This window comes from Mandrillus leucophaeus, unplaced genomic scaffold, assembly GCF_000951045.1.
Source record: "Mandrillus leucophaeus isolate KB7577 unplaced genomic scaffold, Mleu.le_1.0 Scaffold361, whole genome shotgun sequence".
NCBI classification, from domain to species: domain Eukaryota; kingdom Metazoa; phylum Chordata; class Mammalia; order Primates; family Cercopithecidae; genus Mandrillus; species Mandrillus leucophaeus.
The window spans coordinates 2,133,339-2,161,338 of record NW_012103821.1 but is presented as its reverse complement, the minus strand read 5'-3'; the positions used below and the strand labels follow the sequence as shown (position 1 = coordinate 2,161,338).

The 28,000-nt window shown below is 36.5% G+C and overlaps 1 protein-coding gene across 2 annotated transcripts; it reads right to left on the bottom strand.

Moving 5' to 3' along the window:
* ZFAND1 (zinc finger, AN1-type domain 1) lies at nt 1-19,292 on the bottom strand. Of its 2 annotated transcripts, none has more exons than XM_011989760.1 (8): nt 19,203-19,292; nt 16,322-16,364; nt 15,376-15,415; nt 13,095-13,222; nt 12,912-13,003; nt 12,025-12,146; nt 1,636-1,791; nt 1-1,538 (listed from the first exon to the last, which is right to left on the bottom strand). In XM_011989760.1, exons 1-8 carry the CDS (start codon nt 19,255-19,257, stop codon nt 1,368-1,370), a joined length of 807 nt encoding a protein of 268 aa, XP_011845150.1. In that variant the 5' UTR covers nt 19,258-19,292; the 3' UTR covers nt 1-1,367. The 2 variants fall into 2 exon arrangements, with proteins under 2 accessions (XP_011845150.1, XP_011845151.1); XM_011989761.1 differs by having other exon boundaries at nt 1,636-1,770.
* Nucleotides 19,293-28,000: the final 8,708 nt, after the last annotated feature.

Below are 28,000 nucleotides of genomic sequence, written 5' to 3'. Positions count from 1 at the left end.
TTAGCATTTTTTGTCAATAAAGCATTTTTTATTTAAGGTATATACTTTTTTTAGACATAATGCTATTGCACATTAAACAGACTATAGTATAGTGTAAACATAATTTAATTTTTATATGCCTTGGGAAACAAAAAAAATTTGTCTGGCTCAATATACTGCAATATTTGCTTTGTGTGGTAGTCTGAAACTGAACCCACAATATTTCCAAGGTATACCTGTATGTATACACATCTTCATTGTATTAATCATGGCAATTAGAGACAAATCTCTACATTTCATGGGAACTCAAATAACTATGCTAATGAATGAAAGTATAAGAACATAATAAAAGTTGGAAATTATCTCCGTTCCTCACATAAAAATATGAAGAATTAGAAAGGAAATAAACCAAATGAGCAATCCAAGTTTATTCCTTTTAAGTAAACCTATAGCCACTACATATGTCCATGACAATTAGAATAGAAAAAAAACAAAAGGACAACTAGAAATAATTTCTATTCTGTCTATATAGTAGTAGTTTTGGGGGTATAGATAGTAAACACTAGTCAAGAATACTCGTCTAAATTTGTTGGTAAAATGTAGTCACCATTTGGCATGTGTTTTGCTTTGGTATATAATGAAGTTGAGCTATCCCATCTTTCTTTTCATATGTAATATAGTCACACAAACAAAAAAGATGAATCTCACTGAGGTGAGTCTTTATCAGAAATATGCCCCAATCTAGTTAGGTATTAGAAAGAAAATTCTTTTCTTCTCCTAGGTCTAAGATTCTTCATGTAAAAATTATAAGACTGAATAAAGATGACCTCTAAGTTTCTATAATTCATGTACATATATCAATTTATACATCATGACGTACATAGACAGCAAGGCTATACTTTCTGGCTCCATGATGCTAGGCTTGGCCACATGACTTGCTTAAAGCAAGTATGATACATGCATCTTTTAAGAGAAAACTGAAGTGTACTTCAATCTCTTTCTCTCTCTGCTAAAACAATGACAGTGTCCCAAAAGAGAGTCCTTCCTTCACCTTTGATCATGGTGAGAAGATGACACAGAGCAGTGCCACAGCCAATCAACAGCTGACATCACCCACCAGGAAATACACCTTTGTTGTTGTCACTACAGCATAACCTAATGAAAACTAATTAAATATAAGAATTTGCTAATAACTGAGGATCAGTACACAGTTAAACTTAAAACAAAAAAATTCTAATAGAAAACTCATAATTTAAAATGTGACATAAGGGGAAATAAGTTAAAAAGCAACTTTAAAAAATTACAAAAACAGTATCTGTAGTAAAATAAATGGACTTAACCATGTAATAGAATTTTCCTTGTGATTTCTGACTTGAATTGCTGAATGACTATTCCAAGTAAGATTCAACATTTTTACAGAATTGTTCTTCATCATTAAGATATTCCAAGATTATATTTCCACCATTATATAAAGGACAATCCTCCTTAGCAATCCAGGTTTCCAAAGTATGATCCAAGGGTAAGGCTTCTCCTGAAGCAATGTGACACAGCCTTAATTTCTGTGAAGGGAGAAGTAAGTCATACTGTAGTAAATGAACACGCTTGAATGGAACATCATAAAACCTTTACGGAAATAATACTATAACGAGATGTTACCTTAGCTGTTAATTTGTTATTGTCATTTTTAAGACTGGCTAGAGAAGCGGCAAAGTCTATGGCCTTTCCAATGCTCCATCGGTGGCAAAAGAACATTGGTCTGCTCTTCTCTTTGCTCCCTTTAGGTAAGAAAACCTGAAAGTAAATTCTTTCTGTCTGTAAAAAGAAAAAGTTAAAACAACCATTACATAGACAAAATAGACATCAGTTTTTGTCTGGTACCAACCCTTCCTCTCCTCTTCTGCTCAGAGCAGAATTACCCTCTAACAAGGTATCTGCTATTTGGACTACTAATCACAGTAGCCAAAAAGACACATAAATGCATGGGCATAGGACCAAGACCCTGGCTAGGGTGATCTGTGCAAAGACTGGCATGTGGCCTAAGTTAGGCCAATCAGGGTCTGTTCCTGGGATTTTATGTTCAATAGCTTAGGAGACAAAGAGCAGTCTTATTTATTTATTTATTTATTTATTTATTTATTTATGAGATGGAGTTTCGCTCTTGTTGCCAAGGCTAGAGTGCAATGGCGCAATCTCGGCTCACTGCAACCTCTGCCTCCAGGGTTCGAGTGATTCTCAAGCCTCAGCCTCTGAGTAGCTGGGATTACAGGCATGCACCACCGCACCTGGTTAATTTTTGTACTTTTACTAGAGACGGGGTTTCACCATGTCGGTCAGGCTGGTCTTGAACTCCTGACCTCAGGTGATCCACCTGCCTCGGCCTCTCAGAGTGCTGGGATTACAGGCATGAGCCACCACACCCGGCCTCTCCTTAATTTTTTTAAGTTTTATCAAATTAAACCTGGAGCTGCCTGCAGTGAACCCTGTCACCTCACAGTCATTCCTGAACCAATATGGAAAAAGTTTCCTCCAATGGGAAAAAATGAGGTCAATGGAGAAAGAGAAATAACAAGAAAACAGATGAACTCTTTCAACATAATCTGAGTTCCTGAATTTATTCATCCCCTAAGACCAGATCAATTCATTATTCCCCATTATATGAGGGAAAAAGTTTGTTTTGATTTTCCTAGTTGGAATCAAGTTTCTGTCACTTGCAATTCAAAGATTTCTAACACATATAACATTTCTTTTTGTGTGAAAGACCTCACTATGTATTTAGACAGAAGGACTTTTTGGAACAAGGAAACACTAAAAAAAAAAAGAAAAGAAAAGAAAAAGAAAAAAAGATAGAAAAAGACCTCCAAACTCCAAGTACCTTATCAATGAAAGAAAGGACTTGGAAAGGATTTCTCTAGTATTCTATATCCTATCTGCCCTCTCCTTATATTGTATTTTCCTACCTAATTAAAAAATGGATGGCTGAGCATGATGGCTCATGCCAATAATCCCAGCACTTTGGGAGGTCAAGGAAGGCAAACTGCTTGAGTCCAGGAGTTCAAGACCAGCCTAGGCAACACGGTAAAACTCCATCTCTACAAAAAGCACAAAAAATTAGCTGGGTATAGTGGTGTGTGCCGGTAGTCCCAGCTACTTTGGAGGCTGAGGTGGGAGGATCACTTGAGCCCAAGAACGTCGAGGCCACAATGAGTGGTGAACGTGCCACTGTTCTCCAGCTAGGGCAACAGAGTAAGACCCTATTTAAAAAAAAAAAAAAAAAAAAAACAAAGCAGGAAAGAATGAGTAGGAGCAAAAGTCTTGGCCTTTTATTCTTCACTGATTCCTAAAAACTGCTTTTTAAAAGTGCTGGCTTTACAGGTCAATTCTTGCTAAAACAAAAATTTTGGCATAACTGGAGCATCTCTAACTTGTGGGGGAAAGATCACAATTATTCTGAGAAATAATAAATTCAACACAATTCCCATCTCAGCACTAAGGGATTTGGATTTGTTGAAGACAAATCCAACAGTAGGGTGTGTTATTACAGGTAACAAGTATTAAAAGAAAAAACAAGAATCACTGGAAATTCAAACTGTGAGCCACCTCTATAATCAAATATTACTTGCTCTAGAAACAAAGTAGCAAGAAGATAAATACAGAAAGAGAAAATAAGATATAGCCTTATCTTTTTTTTTTTAAAAAAGATAAATATGTATGAGGATCAAAAATGAAAAGGAAATGCAAGGTGACAGGCTGGCTGAGTCACAGACTCTCAGGGCTCCAGAAGAAGAGGAGGTCAGCTTTTAGGTAAGGAGGAGGTAACAGCACCACAGGGAGATATGTATAAAGCTCCTGGGTCAGGCTCCCTGCTCGGAAGCAGAGGAGTGTGTGGGACCTCTGCTCCAGGAAGGGCAGCTAAAGTTACTGCTGAATGCTGACTTAAGTATAAAATTGCTAGACAGGGATCTGAGAGTGAGAGGAAGGAGAGATATAGGAAGAACCTCCTATTCAAGATGAACATGTTAAATTTAGTAACTGAAATTTCAAAACAAACTGAAGATTAACTCATTATGGGCAAATGAAGACAGCTGAACTTTAAAAAGACATTAAAAAAGGTATTTAGGATGCACAATTAGATAAAAAAGGAAACAAGAAGTTATAAAACCAAAATAGGCACAAATAAAACATAAAAGACATGAAGATCCAAGTGAAAAAATGAAAACTAAAAAATAGTTTCTGGAGTAAAACACTCAAAATTTATTATAGATAAGCTTCTATAATCCTCAATAAAAAGGCCTAATGTATTATAAGATGGACACGAGGAAGTCATCCAGAATATCGCATAAAGAGATACAAGATAGAAACAATTATAGGCTGGGTGCAGTGGCTCACAACTGTAATCCCAGCACTTTGGGAGGCTGAGGTGGGCAGATCACTTGAGGTCAGGAGTTTGAGGCCAGCCTCGCCAACATGGCAAAACCCTGTCTCTTAAAAATACACAAATTAGCCAGGTGTGGTGGCACACGCCTGTAGTCCCTGCTACTCAGGAGGCTGAGGCGCGAGAATTGCTTGAACCCAGGAAGTGGAGGCTGCAGTGAGCTGAGACTGTGCCACTGCACTCCAGCCTGGGTGACAGAGTGAGACTCCGTCTCAAAAAAAAAACAAAACAAAAACAACTATAGATCCCCAAAGTATGTCGACGAGAGATTCAGAAAAGAAGAAATGAAGTAGCACTATTTAGGGAGAAAATGAGTACAATTTTCCAAAAAGTCAAAATTTACAATGTGGCAAACTAAATAATTAAAATAAATCCACACGTAGAAACATTCCACAGAAATTGGAAAATATCACAAGAAATCTTAAAAGCTACCAAAAAAGACAGACTACCCATAGAGTAAGACTGACAGAGATGTCCCTCCAATAATAGATGACAAAGTATATTTAAAGTGATGAGAAAGTTTAATAGACAATCCAGCTAAAAGTAAGGGCAAAATAAGGGCATGTGCAAACAAACAAAAAAAAGACTGATAGAGTTTATTACCAGAGACCTTTACTGAATGAACTGCTAAAGAATGTAATTTAGCAAAAATAAAAGTGAGCCCTAAGGAAGGAGAAACGAAAAAAAAAAAAAGTGTTGGTAAATTTTAACAGCTATTAATTTTTATGTTAAAAAAAGATGATGGGATAGGAGAGGGTCAACTGGATAAAGCATTTCAAGCTCGTATTCAGGAGGATATACTACCAACTAACTTTAGGCTTTGAGAAAAACACTGATATTTAATTATATACGTTAAGAATGTAAGCACATAGCTGTTACCACCATTATCATTTTAGGATATTATATTGGAGATTATAGACAATGTAGTATGAAAAAGGAAATAATGAGTATAATTACTGAAAAAAATTAAAGCTATTCTTATTTGTTAATGAGGTATAATTTTTAACTAGAAAATTGAAAAACACTAGTAGAAAAAAACTTCTAAAATTAATAATATTTTGATGATGTAGCTGAATAATATGAGTATACAGAACTCAAGATTTTTTTTTCTCTTTATTAGTAACAAGTACTTGGCAATAGAAGTAGGGAAAATATTCTGTTCCCAACCTAAACAAAAACCATAAAATATGTAGCAATAAAAATAAGCAATACAACATAAAAGAAGAAAAATATAAAATATTACAGAAGGGAATAAAACATCTGAATAAATAAAGACATATAAGGTCTTTGAAGAAAGACAATGTCATAAAAATGTCATTTCTTCCAAAACTAATGTATAGCATATAAAGCAAATCCAATGTGAATCCTTCAGGAACGGTTCTGAGTCAGGCGGAAAGCCTAGAATTGCTAGTAGATACTGCTGGGAATTCGAACTGTATTTCACCTAACTTCATAGAACTAAGACTATGCTGTGTTATCTGTTGCTTTTTATAATCATACTCTCAGTTTCCACATTTTGCTTTTAAAGAGTCTAACTTCTTTAACAGGCTATGTTGAAGTCTGTTATTCACAACCTTGCCCCATTATGGTAACCTAGAAATCCTAAGAGTGGTATTTTTCAAAATCTGGATATAATAATCATAACGTTCAGAAGGATAAATAAATGCTAATAAAAATACTAAGAAAAAATGGAAAAATATGGATGGGACTTGCATGATCTGATATAGAACATTTTATAAAGCTATTGCACCAAATCAATTTGGTATTAACTTAGGAGTAAAAAATGAGTAGACTGTAATAGAAAATTAAGAAATAAATCCATATACAGAAAATAAAATGTTCAACTTTTCATGAAGGTGATATTTTGGTATTTCAATCCAATAAAACATAGATAACTTATTAAATAATCAGTGATGGCAAAACTACCTAAACAACTGGAAGAAAATAAAATTAAGCCCTTAGCTCACATCATATGCTAACCAAAAAAACAGGTGGATTAAAGATTAATCCAAAACAAGCCAGGCTCAGTGGCTCACGCCTATAATCCCAGCATTTTGGGAGGCTGAGGCAGGTGGATCACCTGAGGTCAGGAGTTCGAGACCCGCCTGACCAACACGGTGAAACCCTGTCTCTACTAAAAATACAAAAATTACCCGGGCATGGTGGCGCATGCCTGTAATCCCAGCTACTCAGGAGGCTGAGGCAGGAGAATTGCTTGAACTCAGGAGGCAGAGGGTGCAGTGAGCTGAGATCGCACTATTGCGCTCCAGACTGGGCAATAAGAGCAAAACTCCGTCACAAAAAAAAAAAAAAGGCTAATAAAAAACAAAACCAACATACAAAACCCAAAGGAAAACCACAACAGGAATGAAAGAAAAGACAGAACTTGGAAAATTTAAATGTAAAATATTGCTATGTCAATTAGAAATGTAAATAATATCAATATACTGATAGATTTGAAAAACAATTTACAAATAATGATTATAGATAAAGGATTAACATCTTTTATAGTCTGAGAGCTCCTATAAGTTGACCAAACAAAACAAATAGAAAAATATCCCAAAAGAAAAATGACCAAAGGATACTACTCAATAACAATTCAGAGAAGGGCAATTCCAAATGCCTAAAAAACATATTAAAAGTTGTCCAAACTGAATAATAGTCATGAAAATACAAATTAAAGCAATTATGAAATATCTTTTTATAGCCACCAGACTGTAAAATATTAAAAAGAATGCTAACAGTTACTGGAACCCATGGAGAAAAAGGGTACTCTCATGTTTGGCCACAAGAGGCAGTACATGGAACTGGTTAGAATGGCAGGCTCTTACCAAGTTAGTGCTCTTAAAAATACTTAACTCCAGATTACTCATCTGTGAAATTCGGACAAAAATATATCTCAGAAGAGTTGTAAGTACTAAAGGTGATTAAAAAACTAGAGCCACAAAACCATGCTTAGTATAGGCAATCCGTCAATGAAGTTTGATTTGAAATGTGAATTGTAATTTCTTTGTAAAGTTGTTTGACAATTTTTATTAAAATTTAAAATATGCATACCATTTGACACAGCAAACACACTCTTGGGAATTTATCTCACAGAAAGAAAAGTACCACACAGGCTACTTAGCACAGTAGCCAAAACTGGAAACAAAGTGAATGCTCATTAACAGGAAAATGACAAAATAAGCCACAGTACACCCACACCACAGAAGAGGACGCAGTTTGTAAAGAAAATGATTTAGGGCCACACCAACTCACTTGAGGGAATTTCTACTAGGCATTAATGAGAGAAGGATATATAATCTACTCCAAACCTGCTTTAGTTTTATTTATAGCCCTAATGACTACACGAACTATTATATATTTAATATCTGTCTCAGCCCAGTGGCATATAAACTCCAGGAACTCTGGACTCATAAGGGCAGGAGGGATTCTGTTTTATTCACTACTGTATCATCAGGGCTTGGTATATAGAAAGCATTTTTTTTTTAAGTGTGTTGACTAAATGAATGATACCATTTTTATAAAATAATGACAGAAAAATATTCTTTATGCCTTTGCATACATATACAAGTAGAATACATTTTCATTTATGTAAAATGATATACACACATATATATACACACACATAATACATACTTACACATATATGTATATACATGGATACAATACACAGGTATATATTATACATGTAAGTATGTATAAACACATAGACACCCACATATATCTCTAGTATGTCTATATTTATACATACATAAACATTAATAATAAAGGGAAAAACTTTTATCTACAAACTTATAGAATGCTTTATGATATATTGTTAAGTGTGTGAAAAAGATGATTTGTGAAACCAGACTGCCTAGTTTCAATTCGTAGTTCTCCACTTACTAGCTATGTTAATAGAATGTTACTCTTTTTGGGTAAGAGTTAATAGTGCATACCTTATAAACTTGTTGCAAGGATGAAATGTTTTAGAAGACTGTCTCAAAGTAAGCCTTGTAGAAGTTTTCACTGTTATCTTTCAAGTAACAGAAGAATTGCAAAGTAATGTAAGTATTACTGAATACTTAAGAGCAGGTCTTCTCAACTTTGTCACTATTTACATTTTAGGCCAAGAAAAAATTCTCTGTTGTCGGCCTTGTCCTCTACAATGTATGAATTTAACAGTATCTCTGGCCTCTACCAACTAAATACCAGGAGCACCCCATTCCCAACTGTGACAACTAAAAATGTCTCCAGACATTGCTGAATGTCCCTTTAAGGAGCAAAACTGCTCTCAGTTAAGAACTGCTGCTTCATGGGATGGAAATGGATGAGAGACACAGGAGTATGTATGCTTTTTCTCCATATGCATCTTTTGATAGTTACACTTGTTAAAAGCTTGTACTACCTTTGCAATTTAAAAAAATCAAATAAAATTTCAAAAAAGGAAAATATCAGGGGTAGTCAATAAAATAAGAAAACTGTAATCAATCGTCTCTAAGCCATCAGAACAAATTCAATACAAAAGGAAAGAGAAAGAGTCAAAGAAAAAGGGTGATGAGAAGAAAATATATGATGGAAGAAATATGTTCAAATACACCAACGACCACCAAAAACAAGAAAGGATTCAACTCACCTACAAAAGAGAGATACTATCAAACTGGTTTTAAAAAAACAAAGTCCAGCTATATGCTGCTTACAAGAGACACCCTAAAATGAAACAACAAAAAAAGTTGAAATATAAAGGGATGAAAAAATTACATACTTGTTAAATATTCATCAAAAGAAAGCTAGTGAAACAATACTATAATTCAAAATAGGATTAAAGGCAAAATTCATAAAGAACATATAACAATGAAGAAATTCTATGCACTTGATAATATATAACCCTACAAACCATAAGAGTTACATAAAAAAATTAGCAAAACCACATCCATAGTAGGACATTTTAACCTGAGAAAGTAATAAATCAAGTGGATCAAAAATTAAGTACACACATATACATATGGTACATATAGACAGAGACAGATGATAAAGCAAACAGGGCAAAATATAAATAATTGGTACATTTGGGTAAAGAATATGGAAAAGTTATTTGTACTATGTTTGTAACTTGCCTGTGTTTGAAATGGTATCAAAATAAAGACACCAAAAAAGTATACTGTTACATCTAAACAAGTATATTAAAAATATTCAAGCCTGTAATCCAAGCACTTTGGGAGGCCGAGATGGGCGGATCACGAGGTCAGGAGTTCAAGACCAGCCTGACCAACATGGTGAAATCCTGTCTCTACTAAAAATACAAAAATTAGCCGGGTGCGGCGGTGCACACCTGTAGTCCCAGCTACTCATGAGGCTGAGGCAGGAGAATCACTTGAACCCAGGAGGCCGAGGTTGCAGTGAGCTGAGATTGCCCCACTGCACTCCAGCCTGGATGACAGAATGAGACTCTGTCTCAAAACAAAACAAAACAAAAATAAAATAAATAAATTATCATTCTATGTGAAAGGCTGGAAAAAGGACATTAGAGAAAAATCTAAACAAAGCAGAAGAAAATAATAAAAAAGCAACAATTAGTGAAACAGAAAACAAAACACAGAGGTCTTTAAATCCAAATCATAGTTCTTTGAAAACACTAAGAAAAAATAAGGATAAACTTGTAGCTATTCTGTCTAAAGGGGAAAGAAGGAAAAGTACAAATGAAAAATATTACGAAGGAAGTAGAATGACTAAAGACACACTGAGATTCTGAAGTATAACAGAATAACTTCAACAACTTGATAACAATAAACTGAAAAATCTACATCAAACAATTTTTTGGAAAAATATTTACCAAAATTGACTTCAGAAGAAATAGATTATCCAGATAAAGAAAGATGTAACACATTGGAATAGTATTCGGAATTCTCCAAGAGTTACTACAACTGAGTGTTACGAAACCTTCGAGAACAAGTGATTCCCACCCTCTACAACTGCCTCAAAGAATAGAAGACAGAAAGTTGCTCAACTAATTTTTGAGCATAATCTTGCTATTAATGTCACAAATACACACTAAATAATATGTCAGCAAATCAATTTAAAAGAATTATATACCAGAGTCAAGTGATTTATCCTGGAATATTTGATGATCTAATGACAGAAACCTGATTGATAAAACTTATTACATTGATGAGGAAACAATGATCTTACTAGATGTAAGAAAAAAATTTACAGTAAAGTTTAATATCCATTCATAATGTAAATTCCTAGCAAACTAGGAATAGAAAGAAATAATAATATCAAGAAAAAGGCTACTAACACTAACTTACAGTATATCTAATACTTGAGGAAACTTTAGATACATTTGCATTAAAGTCAGAAACATGATGATTCCTTCTATTGCCCATATTATTCAACATTGTTCTGAAGATCTCAACATTAAGACAAACAATGATAATGGACAAAAGAGAAGAGAAAATCTGCAGAAAAAATCCACAAAAATTGGTATTTGGAGAAGACATAACTCCAAAGAAAATAGCCCAGAAAAATCTACAAAATATGGGAACTATTAGGAATTTATTTGCCAGATAGAAGGTCAACATAACATTAACCAACAATAGTTAGGAAAATGTAATTTTTTAAAAAAGGTATTATTTATAATGACAGCAAAAATTATAAAGAGCCTAGGAATAAAACTAAGAAAAGGTATATAAATATTTATGGTAGGCATTATAGAATGTTACTTCTATAATTACACATAAAAGAAAACCTAAAGAAAAGTTGGAAAGATATACCACAGACATAGATAGAAAAGTCAAAATTCTAAAGATGTCAACTGTCTCTAATCTAAAATTCAGCATAATTCCTATCAAAATAATAATTTCACAGAATAGGGCAAAGTGATCCTAACATTTTATGAAGGAATAAATGGCCAAAAATAGACATGGTTGAAAGCACTAATAGAAAGAGTCAAATGAGTACAACCACTGACAACAGGAAGTTGACCATATCTAGTAAAGCTGAAGATCAGCAAAGCCCATAATCCAGGTTTTCTATTTCCAGGTATATTCCCTAAAGTAGCATTTTTTAAACTGGGAGTCTTAATCCATCAGAGGTTGGAAAATCAACCTAATAGGTTCTGACTAACAATCTTTAAAATAGAATAACAAATATTATAATATAACACATATTAAGGGTAAGTACCACTCAACTAAACTGTGTTAGGGTATGCATATATATATTGGGTTGTTATATAAAATAATTGATATTGTGAAGTTTTAAAGGAACAGTCCTAGAGAAACTCTTCTACATACACACAAGGATGGTCACCACAGACAGTTTATAATAGCAAAAAATTGAAAAAAATCTGAATTTTGTTGACTACACGTCTCAGCATGGATAAATGTTAACAGCACATCCCAAGTGGGAAAAAGAAAACCAACACGAAGAAGGATACATATGGTTCACTGCCATGTCTATAAAGTGAAAAGACTCATAAAACTATGTATTATTTATGCTGACATATACCATGCAACATTAAGAATGATACATACTAGGTTTAGGTTAGTTGTTAATTGATGGGAAGGAGGAACACAAAGAGGACTTCAACTATATTTGAAATTTTTGTGTTTTAAAAAATCTCTAAGACCAACCTGTGGTAATGACTTATCACCATCAGCATGCATCTTTAATTTCATCAATGCAACCTTTGCAGCTGTTTCACTATTTTTGGCACCTTTCCGTCGTTTACTTGCCGTTTCTCCTGTCTTGGAATCTAAGAAGTGTAAGCATGTAATCACATAAAACTTTCACATTACAAATAGAGTTTCATTATAAAACACTTATTAATTATGGCCCTGAAACATATATAAATTACACACAAGAGAGATATACAGAGACCACATTCATTGTATAGGTATTGTATTTACATGGTCAATGGAAAAATATCATTGAGATTGATCTAAGCAATCTCCACATCAAAAAATTCACCATAATGTGCTTCTTTCCAACTTAAGCCTATTCAACCTAAAGCAGTCATTAATGCTTCTACAGACAACCTTAAGATTTGCATATGTAAGATTTTAATAAAGGTACTATCCTTAATATGGAATAAAAATTCTGAGCTAGCATACCGTCAGAAAGACTGATTTAAGTCACAGATACATTCATTTCTGGTATCTCTTATTATCAGCAGTATTCACAGCACAGCTGACTAGGTTTAGAGTTTAGTCTGTAGAGAAAGCAGCTGACTACTTCAATCTCATGAATACAATTTCTAGACCAATGGTTAACTAGCTAATCTAAGTGGCTCAGCAAAAGAGATAAGTACTTATGGTGGAGTACTTTCTAAATAATTTCCAAATTTTCATTGTTCAGGTAGACCTCGTAAGATATACTGTCACAAGAATATCATCAAAATGCAAGTTAATACAAATACCACTAGGGCTATTAATGATGCCTCCCGTAATTGGAAAGTAGACATAAGAAGCAGGAGCTCTGGAACTAGGAAAGCAACAAAACACACTTTCTAGATACTTACCAATAATGTCTTTAACAAGCTTCTGAGTGGCAGCCATTCGAGGCTTTGGGATTTCCAGTTTTTCACACTCATGATCTGACTGATGACGGTGTCTATGAGCAACAGAAGAGTGACACTAGTTCATGTGTTTGTATAGGACTTAAATAGATATACAAAGTGTGAACAGCCTAAGTGATCAACCACCTCAGGCAAAAATTCTTCTCACAATGAGGACATATAACTGCCACAAGTTCTCTCTCAGCACAGTCTTTGAATGAGCATGGGTAAGATGTATGTTGATCTGTCTTCAGTCTCTCATTGATTACAGTCACCTGAAAATGCAAAAAGGATGAAATGTATTACATTTCAGACCTAAACCAAATCAATGTGTCTATTCTAGAAGGCAGCATTCATATTATTTTTGCTTAAACTTATTAGAGCAAGTTACTTACTCTCACATAAAGATTATAATGAATGTTTTGTGTGACAAATGATTACTATGCTGACTGTTCCACATTTTCATAATTTTCCTACTGTGGTATATTTGTCTTCTAAGTCAAGTTGAAATGACTATTTAATTACGCTCTATAATTTTAACCTGCTTTGTAACAGTCTCATACAAAGATGCCCTCATGATATGCTCAGGTAATTATCTCATCAACCCTCAAATGGCAAGTCAACCTAATTTCCACACTAATTTTAGGAGATAAAATACTTAACTCAGAGAATAAAACACTTAAAAATATTTATTTATTCGTGAGATAAAAGGTTAAAGACAGTTTTCGTAATCATATATTATTCTTTATGCCCTATTTCATATTTTTATTACCAGCAAATACTCCACCACAGGAAGAAAAGATTTTATAAGACTAAAAAAAAAAAAAAAAAAAAAAAAAAAACTAGATCAGCTAGGCTATTCTGAGCATTAACAAACCAGGTTTCTAAAGATGAGTAAACTTAGGGAAATAATTGCTTGAAAACTACAACCAAAGGGAATTTCTTTTTATAAATAATAGTTACATCTTATTGGAATTAACTTAAGTATCTTTTTGAACTTGTTGCAATGGCCTAATGATGTTTCAGTATTTAATTAATAGAATCTAATTATCTGAGAGACATTCAGAGAAATCAAATTATATCCTAAGAAAAAAGAAAATACAGGATAGATTTATAAACTGCAAGAAACATCAGTAAGTTTTATTGTATGACTGAATATTTCCTCCAGTTAACGCTGCATAAAATCAACATGCTAGGTAATTTTAATTTTCCTCAAATAGATCACGTAAACTTCAAAGAATCAAATTTTGACTGATCATTTAAACTCGAAAGAATCAGATTTCAACTGAATCTCATGTAACTTTAATAACTTTCTATAACTGAGAAAACAGATGTGAAAATATTTGGTAAAGCACTTGGTAAATGGTGGGCAGGAATAAATGTCCACTGAAAAGTGTTAGAACACATTGAACATGGTGGGTTTAGCTTTCTCTCTTCCTTTTGGAATTGAACGGCCTTCAGGAGAAAGCCTAACCTGGTCCAGTACTGCTGTGACTGCTGGGCAAGTCTCCCTAATTCTGGATTTTCTTTGCAAACCCATTTGGCTTTATGCTGAGCTTTATCATTCAACTTATCTTTACCAGTAATAAGGGTAATATTTTGACCTCTATTTGCCAGACCTTTCTTAACTTATGATTTGTGCAAAATTAGGGTAGGAATTTTATTATACTATAGGTTTCTTCCTGGTTATCTTAGGCTGACTGAGCCAGAATGATTTACTACCACAGATCCTATCAGCGGGCATCAGTGAAAATGAACACAACAGTGAAGGACACAGTGAACTGGAGGGAATATACAAGGAGGGCATTAACTTAAGTGTATATTTATAAATATATAGCCTTAGATGGCTGCGGTGGCTAACGCCTGTAATCCCAACACTTTGGGAGGCCAAGGCGGGTAGATCACCTGAGGTCAGGAGTTTCAGACCAGCCTGGCCAACATGGTGAAACCCCATCTCTACTAAAAATACAAAAATCAGTTGGGCGTGGTGGCGCATGCATATAATCCCAGCTACTTGGGAGGCTGAGCCAGGAGAATCACTTGAACCCAGGAGGCAGAGGTTGCAGTGAGCCAGGATCAGGCCACTGCACTCCAGCCTGGGCAACAAGAGCAAAACTCCATCTCAAAAAAAACGAAACAAAACAAAACAAACAAATAAATATATAGCCTTACGCTGTAAGTGGGCTACCTAAACAAATGTTAAGGAATAAGAATTATGAGGATAAACATTTACAAATACCAAGTAAAACAATTTTTCTTTCAAACAGAGAAAAATAATATAAATGAAGCAAAAGCCTGTTTACCTAATCAGTTTAGTGTGCCAAACTTTAATCTCTGTGACACTGACTGGCTTTAAATCTAATCAAATTTGGAATAAAAGTACATAAATACAAATACATTTTATCAGATCGGAAAAGTATTAACATACCTCAGGACAACCATGAGACTCCCTGCTTCTGTGTTCAAGGCTTAAATAATAATAGTAAGTGTTTATTTAAATAACATACTTAAAGATAACTGCAGTAATTTGCGATATTTTAATGTTCAATATTTTTAAGATACATTATGCTCATACTACATTAATAACTTTGAATATGAGAAAAAACTGAAATGTCAGATAAATTAAAGATGGAGCATCTATAGTCTCAAACGTTTTAAAACACAAATGTTCAACTTGAATGAGTAAAAACAATTCACTACCCTAAATTATGTTTACTTTGAATGCTTTAGGGTACATGAAAATATAAACGTATCTTTCAGCTCTTTTTATTTCTAAAAGATCATCAGTAGTAAAATGTAAAGAGTGTTCTAATTCCAAATAATTTAAAAATATACATTACTTTTATTTACTTCCAACAAATCATTCTGAATCATATTCTGAAAAAAAATCATTCTTTCAGTGCTCTATTTTGTAAAACAAATACTTGACATTTTAAAGTTTAACTGTAAGGAAAATCCATTTTCCAAAATTCTTGATTAATTCCCAGGTTTTACTTGGCATGTAACGTAGTCAAATGCTGTGATTCCTATTTTAAGGCATTTACAGATTGGGCTTTCATTTTATTAATTAAAATAAAGAGTAATAATTGTAACTAGATTTTTACCATATTCTTTATATTGTGAATATTATTTTCTCCTTGTAATTAAAAGACAAAAACATAACTTTTACATAAAATTCACATACATAACCCCACTTTTGGAATTTAAAAATTAGTCACATATATGAAGAAGTAATCAGAGCCTATAACGATACAGAATATCAATGATCAATGGCTAAAGTAACAATTACTTTAAATCATTCTACTTTTCAGAAATAATCTCATATTAATAAACATTAAAATTACTCCCAAATCCTGCATAAAAACTTAACTTACCAAAATATTCCTGAACAATCATCACACACAAATGGAAGAAAATCTAAAATTGAGAGAAAATGTATATAGTGGTCAGTATCTGATTTTGATTTAGTTTTCTTAAGCAAGAAGGCAACCTCTATGGAAAAATTTCCCGTTTTGATTAATATCCTAGTGTAGCAAGCACTATGTAACCACTCTAACAAAAGTAATCACAACTTCAACAACTGTGACAGAAAGCAATTGGATTAACATAAGGTATTAATAGATGTTACTTGTAACTTTACTAAGTCAGACAAAAATAAGTTCTAGTGGTTTTTTCTTTTTTGTTTTGTTTCCCAGATTTACTAGGTGTTGTTTTTGATGACTGTATACTGCAAAAATTCCGCATTTGGAGTTAAAACCTGGGATTCAATTCTGATTCACTGCTTACTAATCTAACAATGCTAGGCAAGTTACTTAACAGTAAAGCTTTGGATATATATATATTTTTATATATCCAATAAATATATATATTTATATATATATATATCTGTGTACTAATATATATCTGTGTGTGAACAACATATACATATATCGCCAAAGCTTGACTATATTCAAATACATTTATATTTATATATACATCTATAAGATTTATGGTATTTCAAATATATATAACTTGAGGTAATATATAGTAGTATAAAGTATATGTGTGTGTGTTTCTATATACGTATGTAAATAAACATATAGAAAACCAAAGCTCTATTACTGGGTAAGAAAAAATAGAAAGATATAGACAGGTAGATACAGAGACAGGTATAAAGAGATAAGCACATCCTTTCTGTGTATATATGTATATGTGTGTGTATGCATGTGTGAATATATCTATATCTGTATCTATGCTGTAGGCCACACAGACCTCATAGTGTACTTATAAAAACCAAATGAGATATATATAAAAGATCAGAATAGTAATACAGTAACTATAATTAATAAGAATAATACAACAATTAACTTCTTTTGAGTACACTCAACTCAGAACAATACTGCAAGGCGTCATGCGCGGTGGCTCATGCCTGTAATCCCAGCACTTTGGGAGGCCGACGCGGGCAGATCACCTGAGGTTGAGAGTTTGAAAACAGCCTGGCCAACATGGCGAAACCCCATCTCTACTAAAAAATTTTAAAAAAACACAAAAAAATTAGCTGGGCATGGTGGTTCATGCCTGTAATCCCAGCTACTCAAGAGGCTGTGAGGCAGGAGAATCACTTGAACTCAGGAGGTTGCAGAGAGCTGAGATGGCGCCACTGCACTCCATCCTGGGCCACAGAGCCAGACTCCATCTAAAAACAAAACAAACAAACAAACAAAAAAGAACAATACTGCAGTGACTGGGTGGAGATGCTTAATATTTTAAGACTTTTAATAATGAAGTATTAGATGCAAACCAGAAGGACCCAGGGGAAAGAGTTAAGTCAAGACAATTTCCCAGCACCTGATACCATCCTTCAATCCCTCCAGAAGGGAGATAAAATTTAGGATATACACTTGACACAGTCTAAATCTTAACTGCTTTCCACTAGTCCCAAACAGATAGGCCTGGCCTCATCTCAGTTATTGACACTAAAAAGATAAATAGCTGGAAAGGAAAATGAACTATGTCATGAATGGCATATAATGTGTATTGGACTCACTAGTGGGCGATCAGACACAGACACACATAATTTACAGTCAAAACCCAAATGGCTAAGCTTCCACATGAAAAAAGTCACACTGTCTTGTTAGTACAGCCAGTGGTGAAAGATACATAGATAGTATAAGTAACAAGAACCTAGAAGGGATTGTCACCTGTCCTATCATGCACACCCACAGTAGAAATCACTAATCAATTATGGAACTCCACTGAAACTGGGCTAAATCTCAGAGTCCCTGACACCGTATTCAGGCACTTGATACCAATGACTGAAGTTGCAAGGGGAGATTAAACCTGTTTGCTACCTTATGTAGTGTGTGAAACCTAGTAACAACGACTGAGCAGTCTGTGTGGTTCTAACGCTCCAAAAACTTGCCTTTTCCAGGTGTATGGCATCCTGAAGCCAGTGCCACATTACCTTGGACTAGGTATATCCCAAGGTCTCTCAGTACAATGGGGAGAGCTCATCGCCATATTATTAATTCTCTCTAAAACGCAGCTTACTAGTTGGAAAGGTCTTCTGTGTAAATGACTGTAGTTTACACCCTTATGTGGTCCAAGCACCAAAATCAATAATCTGTAAATGTTTGTTCAAACAATAATAATAAGAATCAGGGAATGACAGAGCTAGGAGAACATGATGACCATTTGGTGGAATAATCTGAGGATCAGGATGCCTTTCAGAATTTGATATAAGCTAAGGAAGTACCTTCTTCCGGACACAAATCCACGTGAATACCAGTTGGGCGAGCTGATCTCGCCCAACTCCTCCTGACAGCTAAGTAACAGAGAAGTAAACAAAAAGTTTGGGAAAGTAGCTGGCCGTAGGTCGCAGTGGCAAAGCCAAAAGACAACACTCTCAGACCAATCCTACGCGTCCCATCCCCGCGCTCAGCAGGGTAAGTGTGCGCCACGCGACCCAGCAGTGGGCTTCGTGCACTGCTCGGACACGGCACACTCGAAAACAATGAACACTGTAAGGTACGTTTTCAGGAAATGAAACAGGATACCTTCCTTCCAAGGATACCACAAGTCATTTCAAAGCCTCACGGCCAACAAAAACACTAACCAACCGATCTCACTGCAGCCCCAGAAGAAACGCTCCCACCCCGCTCCTCAGGCTCTGCCCAGCCTTGTGGCCTCCCCTCACCCGCCGCCACCATCCGCGGAGCCAAAGCGGAGCCCCGGTATCCCGTGGGCGGGGCTGGGGGCTGGGGGCTCCCCGATCACCTCGCCGCCGGCAGTGCTCCACCTGGCAATGCTGTCCGATGTCCAACTCCGCCATCTCTCCGGGGCCGCAAGGGGCGGGACACAGCCTGACTGGCCGGGCAAAGAGCGCGCGCGGCGCCTGACGGGAGAGTGGCGGACCCAGAGGCGGAGTCTACAGGTGGGGGCGGGGCCCGGAAGCCAACTGTTCGCTGTGTCCTAGGTGCGTTCGCAGTGACCAGGAAAGGCCACTTTCTGTAAGTGTTCTCGGAGCGGAAGGCCTCTCGCCCAGTCCTTAAAGAAATACTCACCTGCAGCTGGGCGCGGTGGCTCACGCCTGTAATCCCAGCACTTTGTCAGGCCGCGGCGGGCGGATCACCTGAGGTCAGGAGTTCGAGACCAGCCTGACCAGTGTGCAGAAACCCCCGTCTCTACTAAACATACAAAATTAGCCAGGCGTGGTGGCGCATGCCTGTAATCCCAGCTACTCGGGAGGCTGAGGCAGGAGAATCGCTTGAACCTGGGAGGCGGAGGTTGCAGTGAGCCAAGATTGGACCATTGCACTCCAACCTGGGTAAGAAGAGCGAAATTCCGTCTCAAAAAAAAAAAAAAACAAAAGAAATGTCCACCTGCCTTTCTGAACTATTGCGTACCGCGGTTCCCTGCGTACAATCACGAAAATCAGTAACGGCTTCACAGAAATTGTCTTTTATTTATTTTTTTAAAAGTTAATATAACTCCAGGAACCAGAACAGTGCCTGGCACACAGTGTTGCAATCATCAAGCAGAAGAGACAGACACTGGTTATTCAATTCCTGAGCCACCCCTCAACCAGTGTTACTTGATTATATAGTGTAACATACATGCCCCTTGCAAAACAGTCATCAGGGTTTTTTAAAAGTTAATGTGTCTTTTTCTTTATCTTGTCCTTTTTTTTTTTTTTTTTTAAATTCTGTTGGTGGATGGGTGGGGGGTGGGGAGAAATCTTAACTCCTGAGACCTTGAATGTGTACTGAACCTTACAGAGTTCCTCAGAGAACTCAGACTCATTTAGCACAACTACCTGAAGAAAGCTTATGGGATTCCACTGGGAGGTAGGGGAGTATCAGGTGTCTGGTGAGCCACTGCAAAGGTACTGAAGGAGAGGTACTTCTCGGTGGGTTACATATGAATGCCATTCCACCAATATGATGCCAGGCACCACTCAGTGTGGATGGGTGACAATCACCCAGCACTTTTGACGGGAACTAGAAAAGTATTCTATGCCTCCCATATCCTTCTGGGGATTCCCAATCATTAATCATTGAGGTAGGGGGAAGGGTGACACTAGGAAAGAGTAATCATTACTTCTGCATTTGCTCTTGAGTCAATCTATTTAAGATTTCCATCTCAGAATTGCTTGAGTCTCTGGAGAAACTTTAAATTTTAGAGCTGTAGGTAACCTAAGATGTCATCTGGCTATCCCAGCCTCCATAGCTTTTCTTTTATTAAGATGAGAAAACCAGTTCATAGACATTAAATGATTGGCTCAATTTAGTGGATGAACCAGGACAAAAAATGCAAGTACTAAAGACTTCTGGTATTCTTGGATCTAGGGATCAGCCGCTTACCTAGATTTTATGTTTAAGTGGATCAGATCAATCAATAACAGGTTTCTTGGAATTTTACTAGGTGTTTGGAATGTTCTAGATAGGTGGCAAATATATGTTTTGTCAGTCCAATTATTCTAGATATATTTTTATTTTTTTCAGTTCTTGGACACCTCATGGAACATCAGATGATTAGAGTAGCCAGGATTGCAGTTGCTGTCACTGCTTTCTCTATTTAGTCTCCTTTGCTGGTTTCTTCTCTAGGTGCTACTTAAACACATCTATTTCACTATGTTTATATCTTTGGTCCATTTATCAATTTACATCCTCATACAAGTGAAATTCCCATGGCTTCCATATTAAAGCCTCTCATACCCATCTCAGTCCCGAGAACATTTTACCAAACGTGAAGTAGCTATTTCCAACTGTCTGATAGATCTATCTATGTGTCGTCATTTGTCATGGTGTCTTAAGTCCAAAATGGGATACTTTCCTACCATATCATCCCCTTTCTAACAAAGGCAGCCTACCACATACTTGTTTCATTCAACCGGTCAATCTTGGATTTATTCTCCACTTCTCCTTTCTTACTTCTCATGGAAGTAGCCATTAAACACTAGCAGTTCTCCCTCAGATATGTCTCTTAGGCCAGGCGCGGTGGCTCACGCCTGTAATCCCAGCACATTGGGAGGCTAAGGCGGGCAGATCACCTGAGTTCGGGAGTTCAAGATCAGCCTGACCCACATGGAGAAACACTGTTTCTACTAAAAATACAAAAATCAGCCAGGCGTGGTGGTATGCGCCTGAATTCCCAGCTACTCAGGAGGCTGAGGCAGGAGAATCGCTTGAACCTGAGAAGAAGAGGTTGCAATGAGCCGAGTTCAAGCCATTGCACTCCATCCTGGGCAACAAGAGAGAAACTCCATCTCAAAAAACAAAAAAAAGAGCTTAGTCTCTGTAGTTATCCTCAGTGACTACCCTTTAAAAAAAAGTTATGATTACTGAAGAATAACATTTAAAAATTAAAATTAAGAGGGGGAAAATGCCTAATGTGTTGTTGTACATTTGAAAAGAGGGCAGTGATGTTTATATTAAAATTCCATATTATAGTGATTATTTACCATAAGTTATATTATTATGTATAGATTTTAAATCTGTCATATGAAAAATTTCTGCTAAATATAATATTAATAAATGTGGATAAAATAGAACATAATTGTTAATTGAGATTATTATCCCTTAATGTGAAATTTACAAAGTGTTATAAACTAGCAAGTGTGACTTTGAATTACAGGTCAGAAAATATCTCTCTTTCCATCCCACTGAGGGCAGGGTGTACTTTACCACCTCCTTAATTTCGAACTTGGCCATTAACTTGCCTTGGCCTACAGAACATTGGCCGATTTGACCCAGGTAGAGGCCTTACATGAGGTTTGGCTTGGCCCTTGTGCTCTAGTGCTCCATCCATGAGAGGAACATGCGGCAAGTAGCTACTGCCCTTCAATCTGGGCCCTAGAATGAACACATGTGGAATATACCCAAACCCAGCCCACAAACTGGAAGCAAGTTCAGTCAATCCATAAACTGAAGAAGAGCTACCAAGCCAAGTCTTTTTCCAGCCCAGTGAGATCTCATTAGACCTGCAGATCTGTGAGCATGAGTATAAATCCTTTTGTTGTATGTCCTGAGGTTTTGGGGTGTTTTGTTACACAGCATCATCATGGCAATATCTGACTAATATACAAGCAATGAATAAAACAAATAAAAAGTGAGATATTCCATAGTTCACATGACAGAATCATTTTTCCTTTCTGGATACCAGTCTGTCTTGCACATCATGTTCAAAATCAAATCTTGAAGAGTCTAAATTCAAATTTTAATAATAACAGCTGCAATTCTTATTATTACTTACTATGTACCAGGCACTTAAAAGGATTATTTTATTTAATCTTCACAACAACACTTTTAGATACTATTATCCTCATTCTATAGAATAGCTTATAAAAATGACTCAGCTCCTGCCTCCCTCTCTCCCACATATAAAACTACTCTCTCCTTTCGTGTCTCCACTGACTTCTTTCTTATTTGGACTTACTAGTTGTCCTCCTGCCCAACCTCAGGGACCAGTCTCATAGTCTGGAATGCTTTCTTCTTTCCCCACATTTGTCTGGTTATCTCCTCCTCATCTTTCAGCTCTCAAAAGAGGGATCTAGGACCTGCCTCAAGTTGGATCAGGTCTTTTGTTCTATGTACTGATTTCTCATTGTTGCTTTAACAAATTAGCATCAACCTAGTGGCTTTAAACAATACAAATGTAGGCTGGATGTGGTGGCTCATGCCTTTAATCCCAGCACTTTGGGAGGCCAAGGTGGGCTTATCACCTGAGGTTCAAGACCAGCCTAGCCAACATGGTGAAACCCTGTCTCTACTAAAATACAAAAGTATTAGCTGGGCATGATGGCAAGTGCTTGTAATCTCAGCTACTCAGGAGGCTGAGGTGGGAGAATCGCTTGAACCTGGGAGGTGGAGGTTGCAGTGAGCCAAGATCATGACGTTGCACTCCAGCCTGGGCTAAAGAGCGAGACTCAAAACAAAAAAACAAACAAAATAAAGTAAAACAAAACCCACAAATATTATCTTAAAATTCTGGAGGTCAGAAGTCTTAAAATCAGCGTATTGACAGGGCTGCATCCCTTCTGAAGGCTCTGGGACAGATCCAATTCCTTGTCTTTTCCAGCTTCTAAAGGTTGCCCAAATTCCTTGACTCATGACTCCTTCCTCAGTCTTCAAAACCAGAAAGTGGCATCCTCAAATCTCTTCCTCTTCCTCACCAAACCTTCCCATTTTTCCTTTTGCCATGTCTGTCTCTAACCCTTCTGCCTTCCTCTCTTAAGGACTCTCGTGATCACATTGGGACCACCTAGATATTTCAGGATAATCTCATTCGATGAGCCTTAACTTAATCACACCTACAGAGTCCTTTTTGCCGTGTAAGGTGACAGAGTCACAGGTTCATGGATTATAATGTATACGACTTTGAGGGCCATTGTTTTAACTACCGCAATATATATTCTCAAATTTCTCATAGTATTTCCATAGCATTTATCACAATTTCTGAGTTTATTTTTGCATGATTATTGATTAATATCTGTCTCCTCTTTGTCACCTGAGAACAAAGACTGTGTCTTATTTATTACATCTCTATCTCATTGCTCAATGCTTGGCATATGGTAAAAGCTCAAAAAATATCTGTCCACTGAATCAATGAATGAACAAGTCAACACTGATATACACTGCCTCCCGTGTGGCTATACTTTCAATCAGTATTAATAAAAATGTAAAATTCAGAACAAAGAACATGAACATGGTAGTTTGTTCACTGTGGTTGGCCACTCAAAACCACTGGGAATATTTTGCTTGGTTCTGAGAACCATACTTCAAATGTGAAAGAGGCAAATTGGGGCATATATTTAAAGGAGGGCAGCAGGATGGTGAAGGAACTAAAAACTATTATGTAAAACTGAGAGTTTATAATGTTTAGGGCTGAAGCAGTAGAGATGAATAAGGGTGTCAAGCAAAGGTAAACCTATCATCAAAACTGCAATCCCTACTATTATCATGGCAGCAGTTATGTGTGTGAGTTTTGAAAAGCATGGTTTTTTTAAGCAATAGTTTGCCTTAGCAGGTAACTTTGTAACATTTTCTCAGGTAATTATTCTTAGAGAGATAAATTTAGTAGTCCTGATAAGCATACATAAGATTATTTTGAAATGATGGCTTAAATTGCATTTTGGCACTAATAGGATATTCAAAATAATTCATCTAACTATAGAAAAAAAATTCTGATGTTGCAACAACACCTACTATTAACTTTACTCCTTAAAATTCTCACCAATGAAAAGAATCAAATATTTAAAAATATGAACTAGTTTCTCAAGGGTATATTTCCTTCTTCTTCTTCTTCTTCTTCTTCTTTTTTTTTTTCCCCCGAGACCGAGTCTTACTCTGTTGTGCAGGATGGAGTGCAGTGGCGCGACCTTGCCTCACTGAACCTCTGCCTCCCGGGTTCAGGCGATTCTCATGTCTCAGCCTCCTTTCTCCTGTCTCAGCCTCCTGAGTAGCTGGGACTACAGCCTTGTGCCACCACGCCCGGCTAATGTTTTTTTGTATTTTTGGTAGAGACGGGGTTTCTCCATGTTGGCCAAGCTGCTCTCAAACTCCTGACCTCAGATGATCCACCTGCCTCGGCCTCCCAAAGTGCTGGGATTACAGGTGTGAGCCATCTCGCCCAGCCTAGAGAGTGTATTTCTTATAAGAGGAAGTCATTGCCTCCTTCTCTAATGCTAGGTGCAATATCTGTCCAAAGTTTTTTGCTTTTTGCCCAAATTAAGATGGGCCAGACATTTTGTGAGAGTCTTTGCATACCGGTTCTGAGATTTGGTGCTTTGATTCTTTTTTGTATTATCAGAATGATAACACAGATTCTTGGATCTAGGAAATATGTTTCCAAATATTTGCATATGCTGTACCATCATTTGGATATTTTATCACTTATGTTGTATTTCTTTATGCATTCATTTATTCAACAAATATTGATAGAGTGTTTACAATGCGCCAGGCTCTGTTATAGGAATTGGGAAAATACTGGTGAAAATAAAACAAATAAAAATCCCCGCTCTGAGGGCCAGGATTCTGGGGATGGTGGGGAAGCAATGGAAAATAAAAATTTAAAAATGCAAAACAGCGTAAGATAGATAGTGGTAAGTACTATGGAGAAAAATAAAGCTGAGAAAGAGGGTTAGAGTTCTTTTGGGGTACAGAAGTGAGACAATAGGGTTGTAGTTTCTGATATGGTGGGACAAAAATGGGATAAAGATCTAAAGAAGGTGAAGAAGGGAATGAAATAGGTGTCTGGTGGCAGGTTTCTAGGCAGAGGAGCAGCCTGTGCAATGACAGTATGCTTGGTGTACTCCAGCCAAAGTGAGGACACCGGTGTGGCTGGAGCAGAGTAGATGGGGATATATGGATAGGGAGACGCAGGTGAAGTAAACTTAGGGGTCAGTATTATTTCATGTAGGAGCTTGAAGACATTTGTGAAGACCTTCGCTTATAATTGGAGTGAGGTGGGAAGTCACTGGAGGTTTTCGTCTCTGTCTCCATCTGTTTGCTATGTAGGGAGGCTGTAATAGGGTCAAGGTATTTGTAGAAGAGTCAGAAGTCTAGTGGGATAATCTGGGTGAGAGATGACAGTGGTTTGAAGCATCATGCTAGTTATATTGGTGGTGGCCAGTGGGCAGGTTTCCATCATAGTTAGAACTCACGGGATCTGCTGATGGATGGGATGTGGGTCAAGGTTGATTCCAAGGTTTTTGGCCTGAGAAAAGGGAAGCCTGGAGTTATTAACTAAGAGGTAGAGGAGCAGGATTGGAGAGATTAGGTGTATTTCTTGATTAGGTACAAATCTCATGTGATTGTACTCAGGTGTAGTGAAACTCTAGAGGTAAAGGAAAGTGTAGAAATCAATTTTAAGTAGGTAATGCAGTAAGAGTAACATTGAGGTGGGGGCTATATTTCACTTTATATCCATTAAATGGTTTACATTTAAGTCTAATGAAGTTTAGGATTTTTTTTTTTTTTTTTTTTTTTTTTTTTTTTTTTTTTTTGAGATGGAGTCTTGCTCTGTCACCCAGGCAGGAGTGCAGTGGCATGATCTTGGTTCACTGCAACCTCCGCCTCCCAGGTGCAACCATTTCTCTGCCTCAGCTTCCCGAGTAGCTGGGATTACAGGCGCCCGCCACCATGCCCGGCTAATTTTTGTATTTTTAGTAGAAACGGGGCTTCATCATGTTGGCCAGGCTGGTCTTGAATTCGTGACCTCAGGTGATATGCCTGCCTCGGCCTCCCTCCCAAAGTGCTGGGATTACAGGCGTGAGCCACTGTGCCCAGCTGAACCTTAGGATCTTTAACTTCTTTCTGATCAAGGATGAACAAAGGTATGAAACACATGAATAAAGAGCTATGCAGGCAAAACCCAGTCATAGGCACCATCTACCTTCATTATGAGTTAGGATAATCAAACTTTTAACTTTGCAAAATTATAATTTTTTTAAATCATAGCGACTTTTGTACTCAAGTGTGACTGAGTATTATATACGATGGATATTTGGTTCTAAGAAACAGAACTGCTGATAAAAAGAATGTGTACATGCTTGTTGAGCTGCTTAATAAATAACTATTTGATGATGATTCTGCAGTATGTTTAAAGGCAATCCTTCTGTTGCTTTAGAGAGTTCATTTGGCATTCTAAAAATGGACGTAATTTCAGGGGGTGGCCAAAATGTATCAATTAGCCTGACAGCTAGGTCTTTTTAACAGATCTATAAATTTCCAATTTCCTTTGCCCTCTTAACCATGGTAAATCATCCTGAACAAGATCGTTCTTTTGAACAACAGCCTCCTTATTAGCTGAGATCAATTGAGATTAGAAAATGAAAAATACACAAATACACTAGATGCTAAGAACTCTTTATGAAACCACATTTGTAGGATGAGTATTGAATGAAGATTAATGTGTTATTTTTGGCTTCTAAATCACTGATTTAAAAATTTATTTTCTACATCCCACTGCTGGATTAAACACTAATATATATTTGGTTGGTTTACTTGCTTGCAAGTATTATCTTTTCCTCTTTGAGCTTATGGATTAATGGAAGGAAATGATTTTTAATTTAAATGTATCTTGCTTTGCACACCACATGTGTTTCTGAAAGAGCTACACACTAAATTGGTTAAATTGATTATTTTTTCCTATTGAATTACAAATTAATGACTAGCTTCTTTGTTTTAATGTCTGATTGATTTTCATTTGCTTTTTGAATAAAATACAGGATCCTTAGCATATCATGTGATCTGGACTTATGTGATCTGGACTCTGTCTACCTTTGTAGGCGACCTCACCACACTCTCCTACTCTCTTCTCCTGTCTCTAAGCCCCAGCGACACCGACCTTTCCTCAACCCCTAGTAATTCAGACTCAAGATTTTTGCACATATTGTTTAAAAGTTTTAATTCTCCAACATTCTTTGCTTTATTAAAAATTTAGTACACATAGTACATTGCTTTCTTAATTCTCCATCTTCCCTTAGCTAGAAAGTAGGCTCCAAAAATGAATGTATTTTTGTCTTTTTATTCACTGCTGAATCTCTACATCTAACAGTGATGAATAAATGAATG